The sequence below is a fragment of the Haliaeetus albicilla genome, chromosome 1, assembly GCF_947461875.1.
Source record: "Haliaeetus albicilla chromosome 1, bHalAlb1.1, whole genome shotgun sequence".
NCBI lineage: Eukaryota > Metazoa > Chordata > Aves > Accipitriformes > Accipitridae > Haliaeetus > Haliaeetus albicilla.
In genome coordinates, this window is record NC_091483.1 from 73,091,784 (window position 1) to 73,113,761 (window position 21,978).

Below are 21,978 nucleotides of genomic sequence, written 5' to 3' on the forward strand. Positions count from 1 at the left end.
GGAAAAGTGGTCACACACTGGTGATGCATAATAAAGCTATTCAGAAGCCAGAAGGCAAATGTGGGCTGTCAAGAAGAAACCTTGACACGTGCACATGCCATTTGCTTTGGAGCAAGCTCAGACCTGACCTCTGTACAACCCCACCGCATCCTCCGCCTGGAGGGGGAACAGTGCTCACACACTTATGATCCCTCTCCCCACATGTAAAAAAATGGATGTCCAGAAAGCAAGATGAATCAACAAACTGAGTATCAATACAATTGGCAAAATTACTGACTGCACATTTCAACCAGGCTTCGTCGTACTACTGTAAAGGCTGGAAATTGGGCATTAGTACTTGTCATGCACTTGTTAAGAAAGCCTTTATATAAACTCAGAATTGCTAAGGCACTAAAGAGAAATCACCGTTTATTGCCAGCAGCTGAGGACCTGGATGGACCTTGGATTTATTCAGGACAAAAGCGCTTGACTATATGGGATGTTAAGACCATACTGAGCTGTGCAGGAGGGAAATACTAGCCTGAGCATAGACGAGTAGAAGCTGAGAAGAATTCTTCATTTGACCTTAGCTCCATATTCTAAGGTTCTTAATTTCTCAGCTTGTCAGCTGGACCCTACAAAACTGGGAGCCCAATAACGTGAAAGAAGTCTAACAACTTCTCTTTTCAGCTTCTGAGCACATCTGACAAAAGACAGCATACCAGACAGACACCAAACTCAGCTTTTTGGAACAGAGTAACCCTGTCAGTCCCACCAGGAGGTGGGCAACACGGCTGCACGACAGGCTGTTGGTATAGTCCTACCAACCACCGCTGAGTGTACCCACGCAATTACAGCACACGCCTCTGGGACACCGGTGCTACCAGGAAAAAAACACCAAAAGGAACTGCCCAAGAAATCAAGAGCCAGAGTCAGACACGGTGGGAGGCCCAGCAATCCTGCGAAGGGCTGAACTGGTAACCCAGAGCTGAACCCACCAGCTCCTACTGCAGTGCTGAACAGTTGAGGGCAAGGAGGAAACGTTAGTAGAAGTGATTACCAGGTGGAGGATGAGTATAAGCACAAGCGAAGCTTTTCCTTAGGATGATCCTGAAGAGTGACTTGAGCAGGTTTAAGACAGAACAAAAGAAGGTACACGCTTTGCAGACTGTCCTCCAGGGAGTGGAGGTACATCTGACACAGCCTAAGAGTGTGTCTGCTGACTCAGCGGTGAATGCCTAATTAAAGATATCTCTGAAAAAGTGCTTAGTAAGTAGAGTATAGTGACTATGGACAGATCACAGCCTCAGAAAGCACAGCCTGATGATGGGAAAGGGATCTGAACAGACTTGCTTGCATTTAAAGACTGAATCAGGGCATACCATGGCTCCACAGTTTGATCTGAAGATTGTCCGGAGAGAGTTTACACAGGAACCTCACCAGGAACTGAGTTACCATTTCACAAAACACAACACATCTGACTTCTGCTTAGATAACCCGATAACACCTTTACCTAAGCAACAGCAAGGTAAAGATGGCAATGAAGAGGACCAAATGGAAACGGTAAGAAACCAACAAAGTATATCAACTGAACAGAGAACCCAGTTGATTCTTGCATCTCTCGGATGGCAACGTCAGCCTGCAGCAGAACCCAGGCATAAGTTTAAGTCTCAGTTCTTGCCATTGTATTTAGAATCACAGAATCATTTAGGTTGGAAAAGACCTTTAAGATCACTGAGTCTAACCGTTAACCTACTACTGCCAAGTCCACCACTAAACCATGTCCCTAAGTGCCACGTCTACATTCTATTAACATTTGAGGTATTAAGTAAAACTGAGAAGACTGGAGCACAGAACACACCACGGGAAGGACAGATAGCTGGAAGGAGTTACACCCACTCTGTGGAAGACAGAAGTGGAAATAAACTCCAGACTCCATGGAAATAACAGAAGATCTAACGACATAATTCAAAAGTGAAAAAGAATGAGCCAGAAACAAACCCACGGTATTTCTGTATCATTTAGATTTTATAATAAAAGATTATTACATGGCCAGCTGGACGCATCACTCAGACAAAACAATGGAGTTGACTCATATCAAGCAAAGGGTCTGGGTGTACCAAGAAAAGAAATGGGCTTTAATTAATACTAGGGAACACTTTCATGCATATTACATGAGAAAGCCAAACCTGAATTTTAAGCAGCATGGGACCCTCAGTCAGAGGTGTTTATTGTAACTGTGCTCAAAGAGTGTCTGTACTCCCCAGCAAAGACAAAATTACCTTCCTCTTCCAGGAGTTAAGCTCATCCAGGTACGTGACATGACAGTGGGGACAAGACAAGACAGCAGAGTGAGAAAAGTGTGGGCAACACCATTTCCACCGGAACAATATTCTCTAAGGGCCTGAGCACTGCATCAAACAAAAACAAGAGAAGACTTGGTACTTACTGGCCTAATTCCTTTCCCATATGTTTGTGCACAGAACATTAATGAGCACGGTTAGGAAAGAAAATAAGCTGGTCCCTAGCTATCAGCACAGGGAGGGTGTTTATGGACACGTGTAGCATAGAAACGAGAAATGAAAAACCTGAGGCCAGAAGAGTGACCGTGTTATGAAAAATGGTGGGACAATATCCTATCAAATCTGTGGCATGAGTAATTTAATAACTTTCTTATAAGAAGGTACAAAGATCATCAGTATCTAGTAAAGATAGAAAAGAGGGCATATAGCTTCACAATGATCGTAGAAAGAATCTGGTAAAGCAGTTCAATCCTACTGTAAAACTGGTCTGAGCTCATCCAGTTTAAATGCAAATTCCAGTTAAAGGCAGTCAGGAACAGCTCATTCTGGCAGCTTAGACATGAAGAAAGCTTTGAAATGTGGTGATGTGCATTGTTATAAAGGTATACTATAAATGAACTGAGAAGGAAATTACTTCAACTAAAACTTTTCTGTGATACCATTTGCAAATGTGAAATAAATCATTAACAATAATGCACCCAGGGGAAACAGGAATGGCAACTACAGTGTCCTGCAAGACACGACCAACACAAAAAAGAGGCTGCAAACATTTCTTTATCTTTATTCCTTATGCAATCTCACATATGATGACCAAAAGTATTCCACAACTGCAGTGTGCCCAGGTGGCCAAGAAGGCCAACGGCATCCTGGCCTGTATCAGAAATAGTGTGGCCAGCAGGAGCAGGGAGGTGATTGTTCCCCCATGTTTGGCACTGGTGGGGCCGCACCTCGAGTCCTGTGTTCAGTTTTGGGCCCCTCACTACAGGAAAGACATTGAGTTGCTGGAGCGTGTCCAGAGGAGGGCAACCAAGTTGGTGAGGGGCCTGGAGCACAAGTCTTATGAGGAGCGGCTGAGGGAACTGGGGCTGTTTATCCTGGAGGAAAGGAGGCTGAGGGGAGACCTTATCGCTCTCTACAACTACCTGAAAGGAGGTTGTAGTGAGGTGGGTGCTGGTCTCTTCTATTAAGTAACTAGTGATAGGATGAGAGGAAATGGCCTCAAGTTGTGCCAGGGGAGGTTTAGGCTGGATATTAGGAAAAATTTCTTGACTGAAGGGGTTGTCAGGTATTGGAACAGGCTGCTCAGGGAAGTGGTGGAGTCACCATCCCTGGAGGTATATAAAGACATGTGGGTGGCGTTTAAGGACATGGTTTAGTGGTGGACTTGGAAGTGTTAGGTTAACGGTTGCACTCAATGATCCTAAGGGTCTTTTCCAACCTAAATGATTCTGTGATTCTATGTCCAGAAGACTCTTCTGTTCTGGTCACTCATGATCAAACTAGAACATGAACCTTTCAGCAGGTGCATGGGAGAAATACTGATATAGCTCACTAGAATTAAACTATAGCTCAGAATGAAACTGATGGAACCTTTCTTATATGCAATAGAGTGAAATGAAACCTTGGAGGAATATGATTACAATTTCAAAGGATATCTGAGGCACAGCTACTGAGGTGAGAAAAAAAAGCTACTTAAACACAAGGACAAAGGCTGGCAATGAACACTGAGATGGTGGAACAGCCTTTCAAACTGAACTAGTGGGTTAAAGAAACCTAAATGCTAGTAAATAGATTTTGGTAAGTTTCTGAAAGGGTTAGTATTTTATAATTGCCTGCATAGTAAGAGTGACTGCACTGAATAATCAAACAGGCCCCTTTAGTTGTTCATTACAGAAGAATTGTTGAGATCTGTTCAAACTGAAACTATCAGCCAGCTCTGAATGAAAAAACTGAATTTTTGTGGAGTTTATTTTGTGGCTTTTAAAAATTTTCTGCAAGGAAAAAGCTCCAAGGCTAATACTATCTTAAGATTATCTTTTAAGAAGAACAGAGAATAACAACTGCTTTTCAGTGTAAGAAGAAAGAGCAAGATGAAATAAAAATTCATTAAGTACCCATCTGGCACATGAGCCCCTTGCTTTTTGTCATGGCATTAGTCCCACTGCTCATTTTAGAACCTTTAAGACTGGCACTCTTTTGGTTGTTTTTCAAAGAATGATTAATGTAATTGGTGATATATCACCTCAAAAATCCTTTTGATTTCAGGATAATTTTTTTCTTCTCGAAGGACTCTGTCTCCTTTCAGCATTTTCTAATAAATATCTAAAAGTATACCTGACAGGCAGCCAGATAAAGGGAGGCTGTCAAATCACTTCTCCACAATAGGAAACCCATTTATATGAAACACTCCTACAGGGTGACTGTGTACATTGCAGGAAAGGGTTGGAGGAAGATGACCTATCCTTTTGATTTATGTCTACAGGGGTTCTGGCATCTTGCTGGACACTTGTTGCGGTTAAGTAATTATTAAATTGTCCATATTCCAAGCAAAACAAAACGTATACTCAATTTTACTGTGAAAATCATGCAAAATAGCTGTGTGCTGTTTGTATTTGATTTCATTGGATTGCACAGTGCACTGAAATCACCAACTGTCAGATGTAATATGACAACCAAATGCTGGGAGGCTAGAAGTATTCTGTCACTGTCATGCTGTGGATAATTTATGCCAGTAATCCTCAGGCGCCTCTGAGCAGCGGGACACACGGATGTTATCCTACTGCCTCAGTGGAAAATGTACTTCAAGGCAGCTTGGTGATACTGCAATGATGGGATCCCAGGTGTTAAACCACCAGCAGCACTTTGAGGCATGCACAGAGCATTGGCTGTTATTCCTCCAAACCCATCATCTAGCACTGCTTCTTGCCTCTCAAGAGCAGGGAAATACCCTAAAAGTATCTGGAGAAAGCAGGCTAAAAGACACAAGCCTTCGCAGTAAGCAGATTCAAGAGGGGAGAACCTGTATGACTCTATTTCAAACACGGTGATCTCCTCCTCTGCTGCTGACCCAGGCAAAGCTTCCCTAGCTGCTAGCACTGTATTCATGCTAGCAAGCACATACAAATGCACCCGGGCAAGCGGTGTTTCAGTTCTGCAGCAGGACTCCGAGCTGCCCTTAAGCTCACATCCTTTATCTGCAACTTTTACTTTGCTGGCCGTCTGAAGGAGCTGTATGCACAGGCTAAAGCAAGAGAGGATTTGCGCTTTCTAAGCCTGATAGACAGTCCGCTAGACCAGATGTAGGCAAGGGAATGTATACAGAAAAAGAGAATTACTAAAAGACTGCATGCTTAGCGATTCGCTTCATTCAAGTATATGCAAGGTCCAACTTTGTCCCTCAATTTTAAGACCTGTTCCAAAGCCCACTGAGTCCAGGAAAACTCTCTGGGCTTTAATGTGTTTTAATAACTGGAGACTTCATTTAAACTAAAACATTTAAACAGTATGTCTCTAAATAAAATGAATTTTATGCTCTTTGTTCATGGCCTGATGAACAACAAAACTGATACAAGATTTGGCCTGAGCAAATATGCAGGTCTATTTACAGATTTACAAAGGAAACCTTGCATAGCACCTGCCCACACATAATTCTGGCCCCTGGCACTACTTTAAGGAGTATTGAATTCCTTCCCACCCACACATCTTTACATAAGTAAAAGCTTAAACATCAATTCAGACTAAACATTTTTGAATGCAGAATCCCCTGAGTGCCATAAAAAGAAACAGTGGTGTAAATGAAACTTTAATTTCCATCACACTCAATAACCGATGTGCTAAAAACATAGCTTTTAAAACAGTGCATAGTTTATTTAAAGTTATTGATTCCCACTTCCAGTAAATTCCTATGTTCCAGCAGCACACTGTGTTTCCACTGGAGGCTGAGACCACCACTAGAAGTTATTCAGCAAGTGGCAAAAAATTTCTGTCCCGAACGGCTGGCAAACAGAAGTGCCATACAACATGACTTCCAACTTGCCATGTGAAAAAGGGCAACCTGGAGCAGAATTTCCTAGCTTCTGGTGGGCCCCAGGGATTTCTTCCACTGGACTATGAAAAGTGGCTAGGGAAGTTAGCTCAGTATTTGTGTCACTGAGCAATGTAATTATGTACGGGTTTTACAGAGATTGGCATCATCAGCTACAAATTTTTAGGATGCCATTGATTCAGGGTAGGTTGAAAATCACCGTGCAGGAGCATGAATGGAAGGGAAAATTAGATCTTGGCCACTGTCGCTGATGTCCAGCCTGGTGTAAAAAGAAAGATAATATGATAGTCTCTGATTGTATCTAGTAATAATGAGGGGCTAACAAAGAGGCATCTAATACAGAAGGTTTCCAAAAAACAGCTAATGATCAATCCCATTAGTTCAACATGACTTCAGGAGAAGTTTTTAAACAGTCAGACTGGGGTCTGAGCTTGCCCCAGTGCTCAAAGGTCAAAGAGCTGATGGTTTTGTCCTTCCCTTCTGACTCCACCTGGTCTTTTGCAGGACAGCAGCAGTCTGTCATCTTTTTCACAAATTACGAAGTGCTACCATCTTAAAATAGCACCACTTGTAACCTGTAATAGGATAATGCAAGACAACGAGAGGCTTGGGACATTTCCCGGCTGATCTCAGAGTGACACCGACACCAGAAAGGGACGTGAAAACCACCACTGCCTGACAGCAGCAACAGAATTGCAGAAAAACTGTCAAAAATCAGCTCCCGTCACTGTGGAAAAACCAGCTCAGCTTGGTGACTTCACCGAGATGAAAGTGTCTGCAGCGTTACAGGCAGGTCAGAGGGGAGGGCCACGTTCAAACTGCACTTTGCCAGGCTCAACATGGCAAGACCATGCTCCAGACCAGCCAGCTCTAACTGTGTCAACTTCCACAGTAATTCCCACTGTATCTCAGAGAAATATTTTTGTTACACAAAAACCAAACTGAACTACTGCAAAAAACAATGTTGACCTCCTGGACCTAATTCATACTTCACACCATTTCACTCACTGCAGCTGTACCAACTTTAAGGGAATTTACACATTAGTGTATGAGAAAGGAGAAGTAGGTCAGTTGTCTTTAGAAAAACAACTCGAATCTTCAGAGCCAATTTATTAAACTGAACCTACATAAATATGAAAGAACGAGGATCTCAACTGGCCTCAGTTTATGAAACTAGCACCTGAAGTCTACATTTCAAAGGCATGTGCATTTTGCATAATCTTCCTGCCTCTCATCAACCCCTTCCCTTGTAATTTATGCTATATGCATCTTGAATTAAAGAAAAATAATCATTTTCAGGCACTGTTAACCATGAAATGGATTCTTCAGGTTTCACTGCATATTAATAAGACCGCTTTTGCATCCATTCAAATCTATACATAATTATTTTACAGCATCCTTTTAGTTGAATTTTGCTACAGTAAATATAACAACTCTGGATATGAATGTTCCTAGCATAAACATTCCCTTCCGATAATGATTTCAGCATATCTCATTACATTAGGTAGAATTAAAATTGGGGGGGAAAAAATCTTGCTCAGGTCACAAACCAAAAGCTGGCAGTGCTTAGGGAGAAACTACGATTAAGATATCGTACATAATACATGTTTGTTGGGGTTTTTTTACTTTGTTCTGCAGTACATAGCATTATTCAGCATTACTCACCATCAAATAAAGGTTATTACGAAAGGCTGGCCAAGAGTTTGATCTGACAAATTAGTTCTTATCTTAGCCACTAGTAAGATGCTAGTGGCTTATATATCTCTTAGAACTGGGCATAAATGTGGTAGCAGAGTAACACGCTAAAATGAAGCAGAACATCAGTTGCCCAGTTGTTCTCGCCCTGTAAGCTGCATCTGTACTTCTTGCTTCAGCCAATGAACATGGGTGTCCATGGATTGTCCTTAGCACCATGCACAGAATTTTCCACAAATGAATAAAAAGATGGATAATTTATCAATATTAGGGCTAAGACCATGTTCACCTTTCAAAATGCTAAACCATGATTTGCTTACGCTTCTTTAAAAGAAATACTGAAAATGTTTCCTTCAAATCTACTGTAAAGTCAGTAACAGAGAAACATTGAAACTTGTTTATAGTTTATTCTATAACAAGACAGCTGCTCCCAACTGGAGGAATTGAATTACAGATCTCAATCACTACCTTTGCTATAAACACTTTCAAGAACATGCACTTCTACTTGTTCTGCAGGGAATTTCCTACCCAGAGACTGAGCACAGAAGGGCACTAAAGACTTTATAAAAAAAGGAAGTATTCTTCCTTCATTTTTCAGCTATCAAGAGGGAGCCTTCTTGTGAGGCTTGCTCCAGGAAAAGCAGATCATTAAAATTGTAAGAAACTGGCTGGGACCTGTGGGCTTGGCCAGGCCAACGTCCAACACAATGCAGGTCAACCTTTGACATTAAGATTAAGTCGCTCAGGCGTTTGCCACTTGAATTTTGAAAATCACTAAAGACTGTGATTGCACAGCCTTTGCAAGTGATCTGTTCCTGGGCTTATTTCACCATAGGGATTTTTTTGCCCTCTCTTCTGCAAGTTGAACCCAATTCCTTCAACCAGAGCGGAGGTGAGAGGAATAATCATTTCCCTGGACCTGCAGGCTCCTTCCCCCTGTAACCACTTCTGTCAGCGCTTATCACAAATATATTCTCTCTTATATATATTTATAGATTTAAATTAACACTTACCAGCCACTGCTGAGGTATTTCTGGCAGAGGCATTTGAGGAGGTGCTGGCAAACTGTTGGCGACTTCTTGCTTCTGTACATGTTCTTTTATTTCAAAACCTGTGGAAGAGCAACAGACATCACTTAACACTTTGGTAGATGCAAACGGGACATTTTTTCCACATGTGGACACCATGTCTGACTGTCACAGCAAAATCTGGCCCACAGGGCTGCTCACAGCCTACCTCCCAAGTGCGGTTACTGAGGCAGGACTGGAAGAATGCTGGGAATTCAGGAATTTAATCAAGCAGAACAAACACATACTTACTCTATATGATAATGACATATATGCTATTTGGATCAACAAATACCAGACATAGAAAAAAATTTACAGGAAATCATTCTGAACTGCCTATCCATCTGGAACTGAAAGACTTAAACAGCTAAAATTCAAACATGTTGCCAGGCATCTACCATACAGATAAAACCACTTACAGGGGGAGGATACCACACTTGTGAACATCTCAGTGGCACCGTACAGTGAATAAAACACGCTCTGCCTGTGGGCAGTATGTGGCTGGCTGCCTTTTACCAGCAAAGACGAGCAACAGTTGTTCCCATGGCACATTTTGGATGGGCAAGGCCATCGTGCAGAAATGAGTCCAAAACCACCTTTCACGCCAAAAGAGTGGGGAAGAGGGCAGCAGAAGAGACCCTGCCCACCTCCCTTCCCGGCAGCAACGGTGACAGCTATTTGGCCAAGCCCACAGCACCCGCGTTCCCTGGGCTCCCTGCCGCCACCACCATCCCCGATCACGGAGCCGTGGCACGACTCTGCACAAGTCCTGGGAGGTGCAGGATGCTGCGACACTCCAACCTGGAGCACGCTGCTGCTGCGGGGATGTTGCCCTAACCAACTCACCACGAACGGAACCACGCACTGAGCGTGTTTTCCCACCACTTCCTTCTTCCTCTCTTGTTTTTTTAAATAGTCCCATAGTTTTACAGGTGCATTTGAAAAGGGAAAAGGAATAGAATGTAAAAGCTGCTTTGAGGGTCCTTTGTGTCACTACAGCATCTCCCTCCCAGGGGAAAAGAGGAGTGACCCACTCGTTCTGAGTTTTTGTCACAATAATTTAAATCACACTTGAACTCACTTCACAGGAACATGATATCGTTTATTTTTCTAAATATCAAAAGGGAGATTATGGTGCATCTCCTCAATGTTCTGGCAAAAATTCAGTCAATGGATTGTACCCTGCTTACCCCTAGACTGAATTTAGCTTCTAGTGTTTAGTTTAGTTTTTAAAATATATATTTACACAGTCAAATGGATGTCTTTTGGTCAAGATCATATAATTGTCAAAAATGTAATCAATGATGAAATGTTTCTTGTCATAATACCCCAGTCCCACTGGCTGTGAAGTCATGGATTGAAAAACAACACTGATAAAATAAACTGGCTGGGAGGGCCACAGATTCTTCTTTCTTCCTACAAATCAAGTGGGGGATTAGTCTTGGGAAACATTCCAGTTGTTGGGGTTTTTTTCACAGTTATACACTTTCACTTGTTCCTCTTTATGTAGGATGAATCCACATTATCACTGCTATCCATATCCAAGTCTCCCATGCTTTCTGTAACAACCAGAAGTCAACTATGAAGGGCTTTTTACTGAAGAAAAAAAAAAAAAAAAAAAAGTATAACAAGTGAATGCTATTGACTCTGTAAAACTAGTTTTTCCCCAGTTTTAAACTATGGGTATTTAAGCAAGAACCTGCTCTAAAATTTATTTTCTTCTACCATTTTACACAGCAAAGGGAGTATTATAGGTTTACGGCATCAGGTCCCTTTAAGGAAAACAGGCAATGTGGACAGTCATATTAAATGACTAAATCCAGCAACAGTTCTTACTCCAAAATAAACTATTTGTGTCTTTGTTTTTTAGAAGAAAGTCTGAGTTTCAGAAGGAAATGCCAAGTGTTTTCTTCAGACCTACAATCCATTGGGCATGCCAAAGCTGAGGAAGAAAAATAAAGTTTATAGTTTTGCCAGCTATTCAGAGTAACCACTGGTCTGGAACGTGGGGCAGGTCAAGGCCAGGCAGCTATGACCTGAAGAACACATCTGCCCAGCCCAGTTCTCTCTGCCTGACAGATATTAAATGAAGAAAACAGTGTGTATTTGGGAGATGGAACAAAACAAGGCAAAAGATTTCTAAAGAATTCCCCAAGTAAGAACTTAGTGAGTTTAAAGTGTTTTACTAAAAGCCAACCAGCCCATTATAATAATTTCCACACCTTTACAAAGAAAACCATAATTGTCCATTTCCAGATGTTATAAAGAACCCAGCCAGTTCCCAGTTGCCCAGATCCTTCATCGCCATTCCCCATTGATCTTAAATGGCTTGCTCCAGCATTCAAAATATCCTGTTGGATTCACACAGTTGATTTTTGCAAATGTATATAAAGAGTGTGAACTCAGCATAGTACTGAGGCCTCTTAAACTGTGCCAGCGACCCAAGAGCTCTCGTGGAGTTATGTGGGTGGAGTAAAACAACATTTTGAAAAACAGACTCCAAATGACAGTTCAGCTTAGTTACAGAGTACTGTGGGCTTATGCATCTTTTATTGCTTTTACTTTTAATGAAGAGATGAATAGTTTCAAAGGGATGGGAGTACTGAATGTTATAACTGATAAAAAAAGCAGCAGGGTCAGCTCCAGTAGAGAACATGACTCCCCGGGTAGTTTCACACACACTTGAAGCCAGTGCCGGATGGCAGAGCTCCCAGGGAGGCAGCTCCTCTCCTTCCCTGCCTTGGTCCTGTCCCTCTACCAGCCTCTCCTTTGTGCCAGCGGAAGCATGTGTGTGGCCTCAGGTTGAACCAGACCGGGGAAGTGACACTGGTTAGGACTAAACCAGCAAAAAAACCCCAAATAGTTCCTGTGCTAGCAGAAAGGAAGATGCATTACACGATGAGCAGGAATGAGTAGCCCGGGGAGAGAAACTGGATGCTTTTTTTAAAGGCCATGCTGGCTTAAACTCTATTTAAACTGCAGTTCCATAAACTAGAGTTTATAGACATATAAAGCATAGTCCTATGACCTCTTGCTTAACTGAACCATGGGATTTCCTTGAATTAATTCTTGTTTGAATGAGAGCATATCTTTTAGCAAAATATTCCATCTTGATAAAATGCCAGCAATGGCATGCAGTCCTTATGAAGTTCTTCCATTAGTTCATAGCTTCGATGCTCAAAACATGTGCGTTATTTCCACTTTGAAACAAACATTCAGCCATTGCATTTACTGTTGTATAAGTCTAAGAGGTCATTCTCGGTCCTTCCTTTTCTACATTAAGATTAATTATGACACCTCATTCTGGATAATTTGAAGACATATTTCCAGATCCCTTAATCACTTTTACAACTTTTCTTTGAAATGCCTAAATTTTACTTCCTTGAATGTAGGCGCTACAAGTGGGTAAAATGTTCCAGTAACAACTGCACTGAGCGAAGCCCTACCGCTTAATATATGGATCTCGTGCTAATGGATGGATCCTGTAATAGGATGTAATGGATCTTGTTACAGATCCCGTAATAGGCTTTAAAGCCTAAATGGGAGGTGCTGAAAGGTAGAAAGCTATGGTCCTTGGGTCTTTTTATCCTTGGCACATCAAGAGTCATAAATTAAAGACGCCTAGGAAGGTGCTCCGGTATGGAGAAATTGATATCCATATGGTTAAAATCTCTCACCTGTCAAAACCAAGGTGGAGGGTGATGATTTTGAACTGTCTGTTGGAAACAGGTCTTTGCCTGTGCTAACTCCCAAATCATGCCTAGGAACTGATGGAAGAGATGAGTCAGCTCAGGCCAAACCCATGCCAAGGACCGCTCCATAATAATTGAGTTCTAGGGTCCAGAAACATACCCAGCACTGTTTAAGTTACTAGTAGAGCTGTAGCTTTTGTGTCCTGAAACACTATCCACAATCCAGAAGGAAAGGATATGACAACCCTTCCCTGTGTTTGCAAAGTTGGCAACAGAACGTAACCTGACTTCTTGAGAAAGTCAAACGTTTTTCTTAATAAATCTAGCTGAAAAGATTACAAGAACATGCAGTGTCAGATCAGCACTGCTGAGGTTATTTTGAACTCCTGTAAAATACAGCTGTTTCTAAATATATCAAATTGCAGGTTCTCACCTACAGATTTTGGTTTTAGTAAGTTTGGAGTATTTTGATCGGCTTTTGGAGCATGAAGCCTCCTTCCAAAATATGTGAAATTGGTAACTGCCTCCTTCTGTCAGCAGTAGAGTAAAAATAGCAATGGGTCTTTAAGAATGTCAAAATGGAAAGAAGACAATCATTATTTTCAAGTTGATCTTGGACTTGAATCCTGTGGCAAAAATGATTTCTTTACTGAAGGGGGGGAAGCACTGCATCAAACAAGACCATATTTTTTAGCACTGGAGAAGAAACAAATCATGAGAAATGCCGCTGCTCACAATGTGGCATTTTTCTTCAACACACTGGTATTTTTCAAAAATCTAAACACTGAGGGTTTACACTGACAGTACTTCTGTCAAATGCGGGAGTGACAGAGGTCTTATAGCCCAGATGCCACTTCACACAGAAAGGTGCTGTAAGAAAATATAAGAGTACTGTTAGAAAAAATAGTGAGGAATATTCTTCGTATAAGCTCTGTGGAAAGGTTGCTGTACACAGTGAATCATTTATATTGCATTCAGTTCCATAATCTTGATGGAGACAAAAGTGATTGTGCAATCAAAATGGCGTTAGATAAGAAGAAAAGTGGAAAGTGAATATAACTTTTAATTGCAAAATGCAAACCAAACATGCTGATAGCCATTTCCTAGCTCTGGCTCAGCACTCCTGTACCAGCCGTGCACCAGAGTCCACCTCAGTATCAAGCCTTTTGATGGATGTGGGTCATTTGACAGAGATGCAGCATGCAGCACCCACGCAACTATAAAACGGTGCTGTGGCCAGCACTCCCTGATACAGTATTACTTTTCCATTAAAACTCATAAATAGCATTGCTGCCACAAATAAAATGAAGTAACCACTCTCCCAGCAGAAGAGAAAACATTCTATCTAGCACGTAATTTTGTGGCTGGATTCACCCACGTGCACCCAAGATACTTCCAGTATGCCTTTCGCTATATTTTACTGCTGAACATGAAGGAGAGCATTCAGGAAAGTTACACGTTGGTTTCACCCTGTCTTTCTGTCTTCCTTCAATTTAGGGCTTGTCTTTAGCTCTTAAAGCCATTTCACTCAGCACAGACTTATTCTGTGCGTTCTGCAAGCGAGAAAACCCACCCCTGACACTGACCTTTTGATGACTGTATCCTCAGGAGAATGTTAGTTATTACTGCCTTCTTCTCCCTGACAGTGGAAGTTAGATATTCATGGTCCAGAAGTTCAAGAAACAGGCGCAGCTCAACTATTAACTCTTCCATGGCTGAAAGACAAAAAAACAGAAAAAAATTAAAGTTTGGTAAAGCTTCTAGACACTTTGATATTTTCATTGATCTTTAGGGAAAGTCTCTCTCTTTCCCTCATCTTATTTCTTCTGTTTGCTGGGGTAAAAAATCACAGGTATTCCTTTTGTACAGTGATTGTCTTTCTTAAAATTTCCAAAGACAAGCTCCCAACTTGTCGTGTAATTTCTTATTTACTCGCCAGATTCCTGATGATGCACTTCATATTTCATCCTATTTCTATTTTTCCAGATCTCAAGGCTTTCCAATTCACTCTAGAAAAAATGACACTCCTTTTCTGTATTCCCAATGCTTCACAATTTTTTATCAACAAACTTTATAAGCACATTTCCACTTTTTACCTTTCAAATTACCTCTGAAGTCTTGCATTGTCTTAATACCTGCAGAAGCTCAGACCATACATACAAACACATTTGTTACAGCCTGATCATATGACACCTATTCAGCAGGTTTATGAGAAGCCCATGGTATTGAACCTCATTTTCATGCTTCAATTTTCTCATAATTCTGAGATTCTCTGGTTCCTTCGCTTAAGTGAACTCACTATGTTTAGTTTTGGTTTCATCTTGGATAGAATAGTTCACATTTTCATACTTTCTGCATCTAATGACATTATCCTCATTAAAAGACGAGGAGAAACATCCATTTCATTTCAGGGCCACACCTAGGATTAATCTCAGCCCTATCCTCGTTCCAAAATGTCTCTATTTAAATTTTTCTCTACTTAATCACATTTGTTTTTATAGTATTTTCATGGCCTAACAGGGCGACCGCTGCTAAGCCTCTTCAGACCTCTAAAAAGTACATTCTTTGCTGCTTAATCCCTTACCAGCTCTTCCCTACTCCTAAAATCTTTTCTGAGACAGTCATTTACCCAAGTGAACCTGGAATCCCTTTTTTCCATTTCTGAGAATGTGTCTGGATGTTTAAACAACCCTTGGTCAAGATGCATTTGTTTTATCCTACACTTGAAAACTGCACCACGCAGGGAAACGTGCAGATGTCAGCTACACCCCTACAAGGTGTTGGGGTGCAGGTTCTCCCATTTATTTGCAGACTGTACCTGCAAGTAGGCTCAGGCTGCTCTGGCAAACCTGACATACTCCTAGCAGGCACAGAAGACATGCCAGTCTACAATACCAAGGCACGATAACGTCTTAACAAAGAAATCCCTGAAGAAGTACGCTTTGGCAAATATTTTCTGAAAGACACCATTAATTTGCACGTATACATTCATCCTGCCCAAGTTTTTTCTTGGTGAATACGTTCTTCTATTCAACTGTCCAGTAGTACTGCCATTATGTAAACTGTCCACACTTTCAGGAAATATGTTTCTCAAAGATTTTTACAATATACAGGCAGAAAGAGGGTATCCAAAATGACAGCAAAACTGTCTACATCACTTCACAATGTAGCTCAAGAAAAACATCCCATGACTACAAGTCATTTTTTTTGCCATCACACTTGTAGCCATCTAAGCCGTCTAGAAGTCCATCAGAAATCCAAAGTATTTCACAACAACCCTATTACTTCCAGTGTTGTTCACATTATGGAACAACAACATATACCTACAGCATACAGCTTTCTGAAGTGAAAAGGTATACGTTCAGATTTGCGAAGCGGTAAGTGATCACAAGACTCAAGGAGGAAAAAAGAAAGAGGACCTATGACCTAAAAAAAATAGTAATACCCAAATAATCAGCTCTTTGTTGTTCTTTTTTTTAAATGGTACACTTTAGAAATAAGATGTATATTCCATTAAGAGTATAGTGGTTTCTTGCTTTGAAGTATGCTTTGAATATAAGCTGTATTACCACTGTTGTTATGAGCTTTATTTTAGTTACGAAATATATGAATCTTTTATATTTACTTATTTATTATAATACATGCATTTCAAAAGCTATCATTACCATAGAATCTAGGCAGTCACTGTGAAATCTAATCCGTATACAGTACAAGAAATGTGTATTTTTCAAGTAGTTCTACAGCCATAGAAATTACTGTCAGTAATTTCACATATTACTGCACTAAAATTTCTTTGCAATGGGATGTTTTCTGGATTCTTTAAGGCAAAGGACTGCAAATAGTCTGAAAGGGAGCTCCCCCTTCTCCTCTTCACCAGCGAATACGGTGTGCCATTTCTTTGCTGAGAACCTTCACTTCTGGGAAGGAAGAGGGAAAAGGGTGAAAGCATCAGATACCATTGATGTGCACGGTGTGCATATCTACTTTCAGTTATTAAAAATTCTAAGATCCTTGTACTCAGGAGCTTCTAATCTAACATAAACAGATAGATTGTAAAATGAGAAATGAAAACAGAGCAAGCGGGAGTCATGAAGCAAAGAGCCAGGGAAGCAAGAGAAGAGGAGATAGGAAACCGCTGCCGGAGAGACTCCTGGGAGCTGGCATCAGCCCAAATCTCTCCTGAGGCCTCATGCCATAAATGTGTGGCCTTCCTCTATGTCTTTGGAGGAAATCTGCATTGCAGTCACTGGTGACCGCAGTCCATTGACCTACGATGACCAAGCCACCTAAGTTACTGGAAGCAGTTTAACTGCCCCCAGCAGAGGATTTAAAAAAAAGCCTTGGTTAGGACCAACAGAAGATGACACAATGAAGCCGACACCAGTAAGACAATGCTTAAAAAATCTCAAAACCACTGCCTTAGTAACACATTCACCGTAACCGTGTTTACATTTGGCCTGGTGTCCAGCACTGTGGTTCAAATATCTAATAGTCCATCATAAAGGAATACAGAGCGTGAGAAGACTTTCGTCCTGCCTTTGCAAACTTAAAGGTATATGACACTGACTTCAAGCAAGCAGTTGTAAATGCTAGTTTAAAATTTTAGTATGACAACAGAATAAAATTGTTAGCAGCTGTTGTAAAATGCTAGGCATGAAGACTTCAGACATTGCTTCTCTTATTTTTCTACCAGGATTAAACTGGCGTTGTATTTTCTTTTGTGGGAGTTAATAGCATCACAAACATCAAAGTGTAAAGGAAGGAAGTTCTGAATTTCACTTTATATATATGCAGTGATGTCAAACATCCAAAAAGAAAGAAGGGAAATACTGTTCCCAGCTAGTAAGAAACACTCTTTCCACCTATCTTAAAAGTGCACATTGCTTTTTTAATACTTTTGCTGCTTAAGCAGAGAACAGAAATACTGCCATGGAATGCATTTGAAGTATTTAAAATAAGGAACCAGAAACTCTTTTTTCTAAGATGGCAACAAATAAACTTGTATGTACTCAGGAAAAAACAAGTTTGCCTGTTGTCAATCATTGGCTTATTTTCTGGATTAAAGAATCTTCTTTTCTCTTTCCTAGAAATGTAATGATGTGCTCACAAAAGTAATGGATCTGAATAATAGAAAATCCACATAACGCATATTTTCAGTAAGCAATCATTACTTCAGAAATGGAGACTAAAAATGAGAGGGTGATGCAAGTCTCAAAGAAAAACATACTCCTCCAGTGAGAGATTACCCTTGGAAATCTGACATCACCACAAAATAAGAATAATAATCAGAAGGCTCTCAAAAAGGGGCCAATTTATTTGACAGTTTTGGCTGTATTCTCATTGCCAAAGGAATTACTTCTAAGTGGCAGGTGGTGAAAGGCAGGGTGGAGCCCAGGGATGGTAATCACAACAGTAAGCAGATTTTAGCTCCACTGAGGAGCAAAATCACATTCCATATTAAATGATGAGAAGTCCATTCTATGCTCAATAGGAATTATAGGCCCCTAATGGGCTGCTGCAATTGCCATGTACAAATAAAAAAACAATGATACATCCAGAAGGGTTTCCAAGACTGGCTCTCAAGAGTTTTAAAGTTTTTCAAATGACAGCACATAAAAACTATATACACAAGCCAGCCACGGAATACACCAAGGTAAAAATAATCAGAGGAAGGCAATTACATCATACTGTAGTTTTTGTTCCAAACCAGAACTAAAACCAACTGGGATTGAAAGAGTATGATGATGCAATTATTCCAAATCTACATTTATGGGTACTAGCCTATAACCATTTTTTAAAGAATATAAAGTTTTCACCTCCAATTGATTTAAAAAAAATCATACAAGCAGTACTATATCACATACATTATTTCAAGGTTGCTTAAACCAGAAGACAGGGATGAGCTCATGAAAAGAATGGTCAGACTGTTTTTTGGTCACTCACAGCAACTACAGTATCTCTTAACCTTGCCATACCACAGATGACCCAAGAGTGTTTTCCAGTTGACTAATATATGCTGAAGGACTTAAAGAAAAAAACCCCACCAAATCCAGGAAGGATGACAAGTATTCTTATTGATTATTGTCTTGTCCATACAATACAAACCCCACACAAAGTAAATGCACTTCCATGCTTGCATGTCTGTTATAAATGCACGTATATAAATATGCCAGTATACAAATCTATCATAGAAATATGAATTAAAATTGAACTTCAAATTTTTAGAAGATCCTCTTGATTCGTTCCTTGCGCGTTGCTGAATCTAATTTCTCTGGTCTTAAATCTTCTATTCTCTGCTTAGTTTGTCATTTATAGATGTTAAAGGCCAGAACAGACCATGTCAATGAGATCCACTAGAAGAAATCGCCTGATCCGACTTTCTGTACAATACAGGCCAGAGACTTTCATCTAGCTACTCCTCTGTTAGTGGAGAGACTTGTATTTACCTAAAGCACACCTTCCAGGAAAGCCAAAAATCCATGTCAGCATTTTGAGCCCTACTTTCATGGGGGGGATCCCATTTAACTTCCTGAAACAAATTTGATTGGATTTATGGATAACATTGATGCCAATCTTCAACCTATATATGAAAATCAGGTATTGAGAATAGGTGTGCTTCAGTCCAACGTGCGCACACACACACACACACACACAAAAGCACTGTATTTAGTAACCACTAACAGATTTTCAAAGTGGGTGTCTCAGCGTTAACCTTGCCTTTACGGTCGTTCATTGCAAGGCTATATAAAAAGAAATACATACCTAATCCTATAATAGTATTTATTCTCTGAAAAATGTTCATGCTGCAGTTCTGTACTACATAAAGAAGATGTTCTCTAACTCGTACACCACATGGGCCAATTTCAATGCATCTGTGTTCTCACCTCTTAAAAATCTAAGCCTCCATATTCTGTTAGCAGTATGATACTTTGGGACTTCCTCCAGAAAAAAAGTTAAAGCTGGTGATGGCTGGCTGGCTGAATGATTAAAAATGATTCTCTTTCAAAATCTGATTAAAGCCTACTAAGATCCAATCTGTAAAAACTTCTTGAAACATACAGACTCTCCCACCCTGCCAAAAAAGCCTCGTTGGTATTTCAGTACACAAGCAACAGTGGAGAAACCAGACATATGATCTAGTTTTGAATCAAAACCAGAGTGTGAACTGCCTGTTTATACCCATTTCTATTGAAATAGTGTCATCATCCTTAGTTTTGGATGTCATCATTTGAATATTTTATTAAAAAGCTCACAACAGAATATTGCTGGGGAAACCATGTCTGTTTTTCATAAAGATAAAAATATCAGAAACACTGTGAAGAATATAGAGCCACAAGGAGACAAAAGTCTTCATGAAGAAAAACACAAAATCACTTTGACTCGCTTCCACTCAATCCTATAATGCAGTTACAAAAATCCAGTAATTAATGAAAAAGTTCCTTTCATGACTACATTGTCATTATCCACGAAAAGAATTTCACACAGAAATACACAAATTCTGGAAGCAGGCAGTGATAGCGTATTTAGCACTAGAAAAAATTTTTACTTTTTTCAATATGCTACCAGAAACTAGATGACATATTTGAAAACTGTATCAAAATCCTACCCACCAAGAATTGAAAAGGCATGGTGTTCGAAGAGCACAGAGTGAAAAGACAAGACTTTTCACTAGGAGAGTTTTCTCTTGGTTGCATCAACCCTTCTTTGCTGCCCTAATAATAATAGTGGACAAGGTGTGATGAACTCTACCTGTTAAGTATGCTAAAAACCTGCTCCAGAAAGTAGAGATGATCATCTTGGGGGTACGTGGCATTACAGGAAAAAATGGTAAAAGTGTATGAAAAAGGGCGAACCCTAAATAGTAGATGAAGCCCTAAAGATGAAGAATTAGCACGGAGCAAGTAAAACACATAAAAGGATTGTCATTGGAGTGTTTTAATGTAAAAATAACAATATTTAAGCCTCTCTAAAAGCTCGTAACAGTCATCTTCTGTTTAAAATTTGGAGCTCGCCCTACTGTCACAAACTCTCTTTCCAGGCAGCTTGGGGCAAGAGAGGGAAAACACAGCTACTACAAACTCCTCCTGTCTCATGCATATTTATGATCAACCTCAATGAGTGTCAAGGGATCATTTCAGCCACAACCCACATGTATTCCTCTTTTTCTTTCTTCCCTCTGCTTCAGTTTTCAAGGAATTGGCTTTTACAAAATCAGCTTTCCAAAAAAGCTATCAGAGCTCCAATGCTGCTGTTGCAATAGTTGGGTGATAAAACAAGAGGTGGGAAAGCATTAAGGAATGTTTGGACAAGAAACAAGCTGCCAAAAATCTTACTCAATCAGCTACAGCCATGCAATGAGTGACAGCAATGCAGGAGTGTAAAACATTAGCATAAGGTAGATAGAGAAAGAGTTTATTTTTTAAAGTCCAGACCAGTGTTTAAGCACTGCCACAGACTTCGGAGAGGAATGCCTCCTTTTAAGCAAGTTCACAGACTCATAGAAAAAAAGAAGAAAGAAAAAAAGAAAAAATAAAAAAAGAAAGAAAAAAAGGAAGAAAAAAAAGAAAAAAGAGAAAAGATAAAAGAGATAAAAGAGAAAAAATAAAAAATAAGAAAAAAGAATTAAAAAGAAGAAAGAAAAAAGAGAAAAAAGAAAGAAGAAAGAAAAGAAAGAAGGAAGAAACAGAAGAACAAAGAAGGAAGAGAAGAAAAATAAAAACAGAAGAAATTAGTATTACAGGCATTTATTTTTATTTAAGTACTAATTATCTACATTGAACTCATAATAAGTTAGCCAAAAAACCCCCCAAACCCTCCTGATAACTAACTACAGAAACTTACAGTGGACTTTATCGAGTGGCTGAAGACTTTCTCTAAAAGTATATTTTCCACATGAGGCTTCTTTTGTTCCCCAAATAAATGTAACCTACCTTGTAAAGCAAATGAACATGGATCTCACTCCAACTGCTCGCCCAGGGGGCTGGGCAAGAGTCTCGCCCTCCCACCTCTGTGCTCACTGGGGCATTCAGGTTGAGTTTTCTTTTCAGACTCCCATTACCCTACTAGGGCAGAAAATAGGAATTTCTTGCATTTAACCAGCTCCAAATGTATCAGCTGACATCATCTCGTCAGGACAAGACATTCCAGGTCTTGCTCGCTGGCTCCTGCATTAACTCAGCTCCTCCGTTACTCCAAAC

At 40.2% G+C, this 21,978-nt stretch overlaps 1 protein-coding gene across 3 annotated transcripts in view; it reads right to left on the reverse strand.

Annotated features, from left to right (window-relative positions):
* The window catches only part of AFAP1 (actin filament associated protein 1), a 120,700-nt gene that overhangs the window by 52,188 nt on the left and 46,534 nt on the right, over positions 1-21,978 (reverse strand). For 2 of the 3 annotated variants that reach the window (XM_069794316.1, XM_069794331.1), the window contains exons 2-3: positions 14,368-14,496; positions 9,036-9,133 (exon numbers count right to left, since the gene is read on the reverse strand). In XM_069794316.1, coding sequence (XP_069650417.1) covers positions 9,036-9,133; positions 14,368-14,494 — 225 coding nt within the window. In that variant the 5' untranslated portion in view covers positions 14,495-14,496. Of the gene's footprint in view, positions 1-9,035; positions 9,134-14,367; positions 14,497-21,711; positions 21,813-21,978 lie in introns of those variants that run through there. The other variant, XM_069794325.1, reaches the window with a different exon arrangement.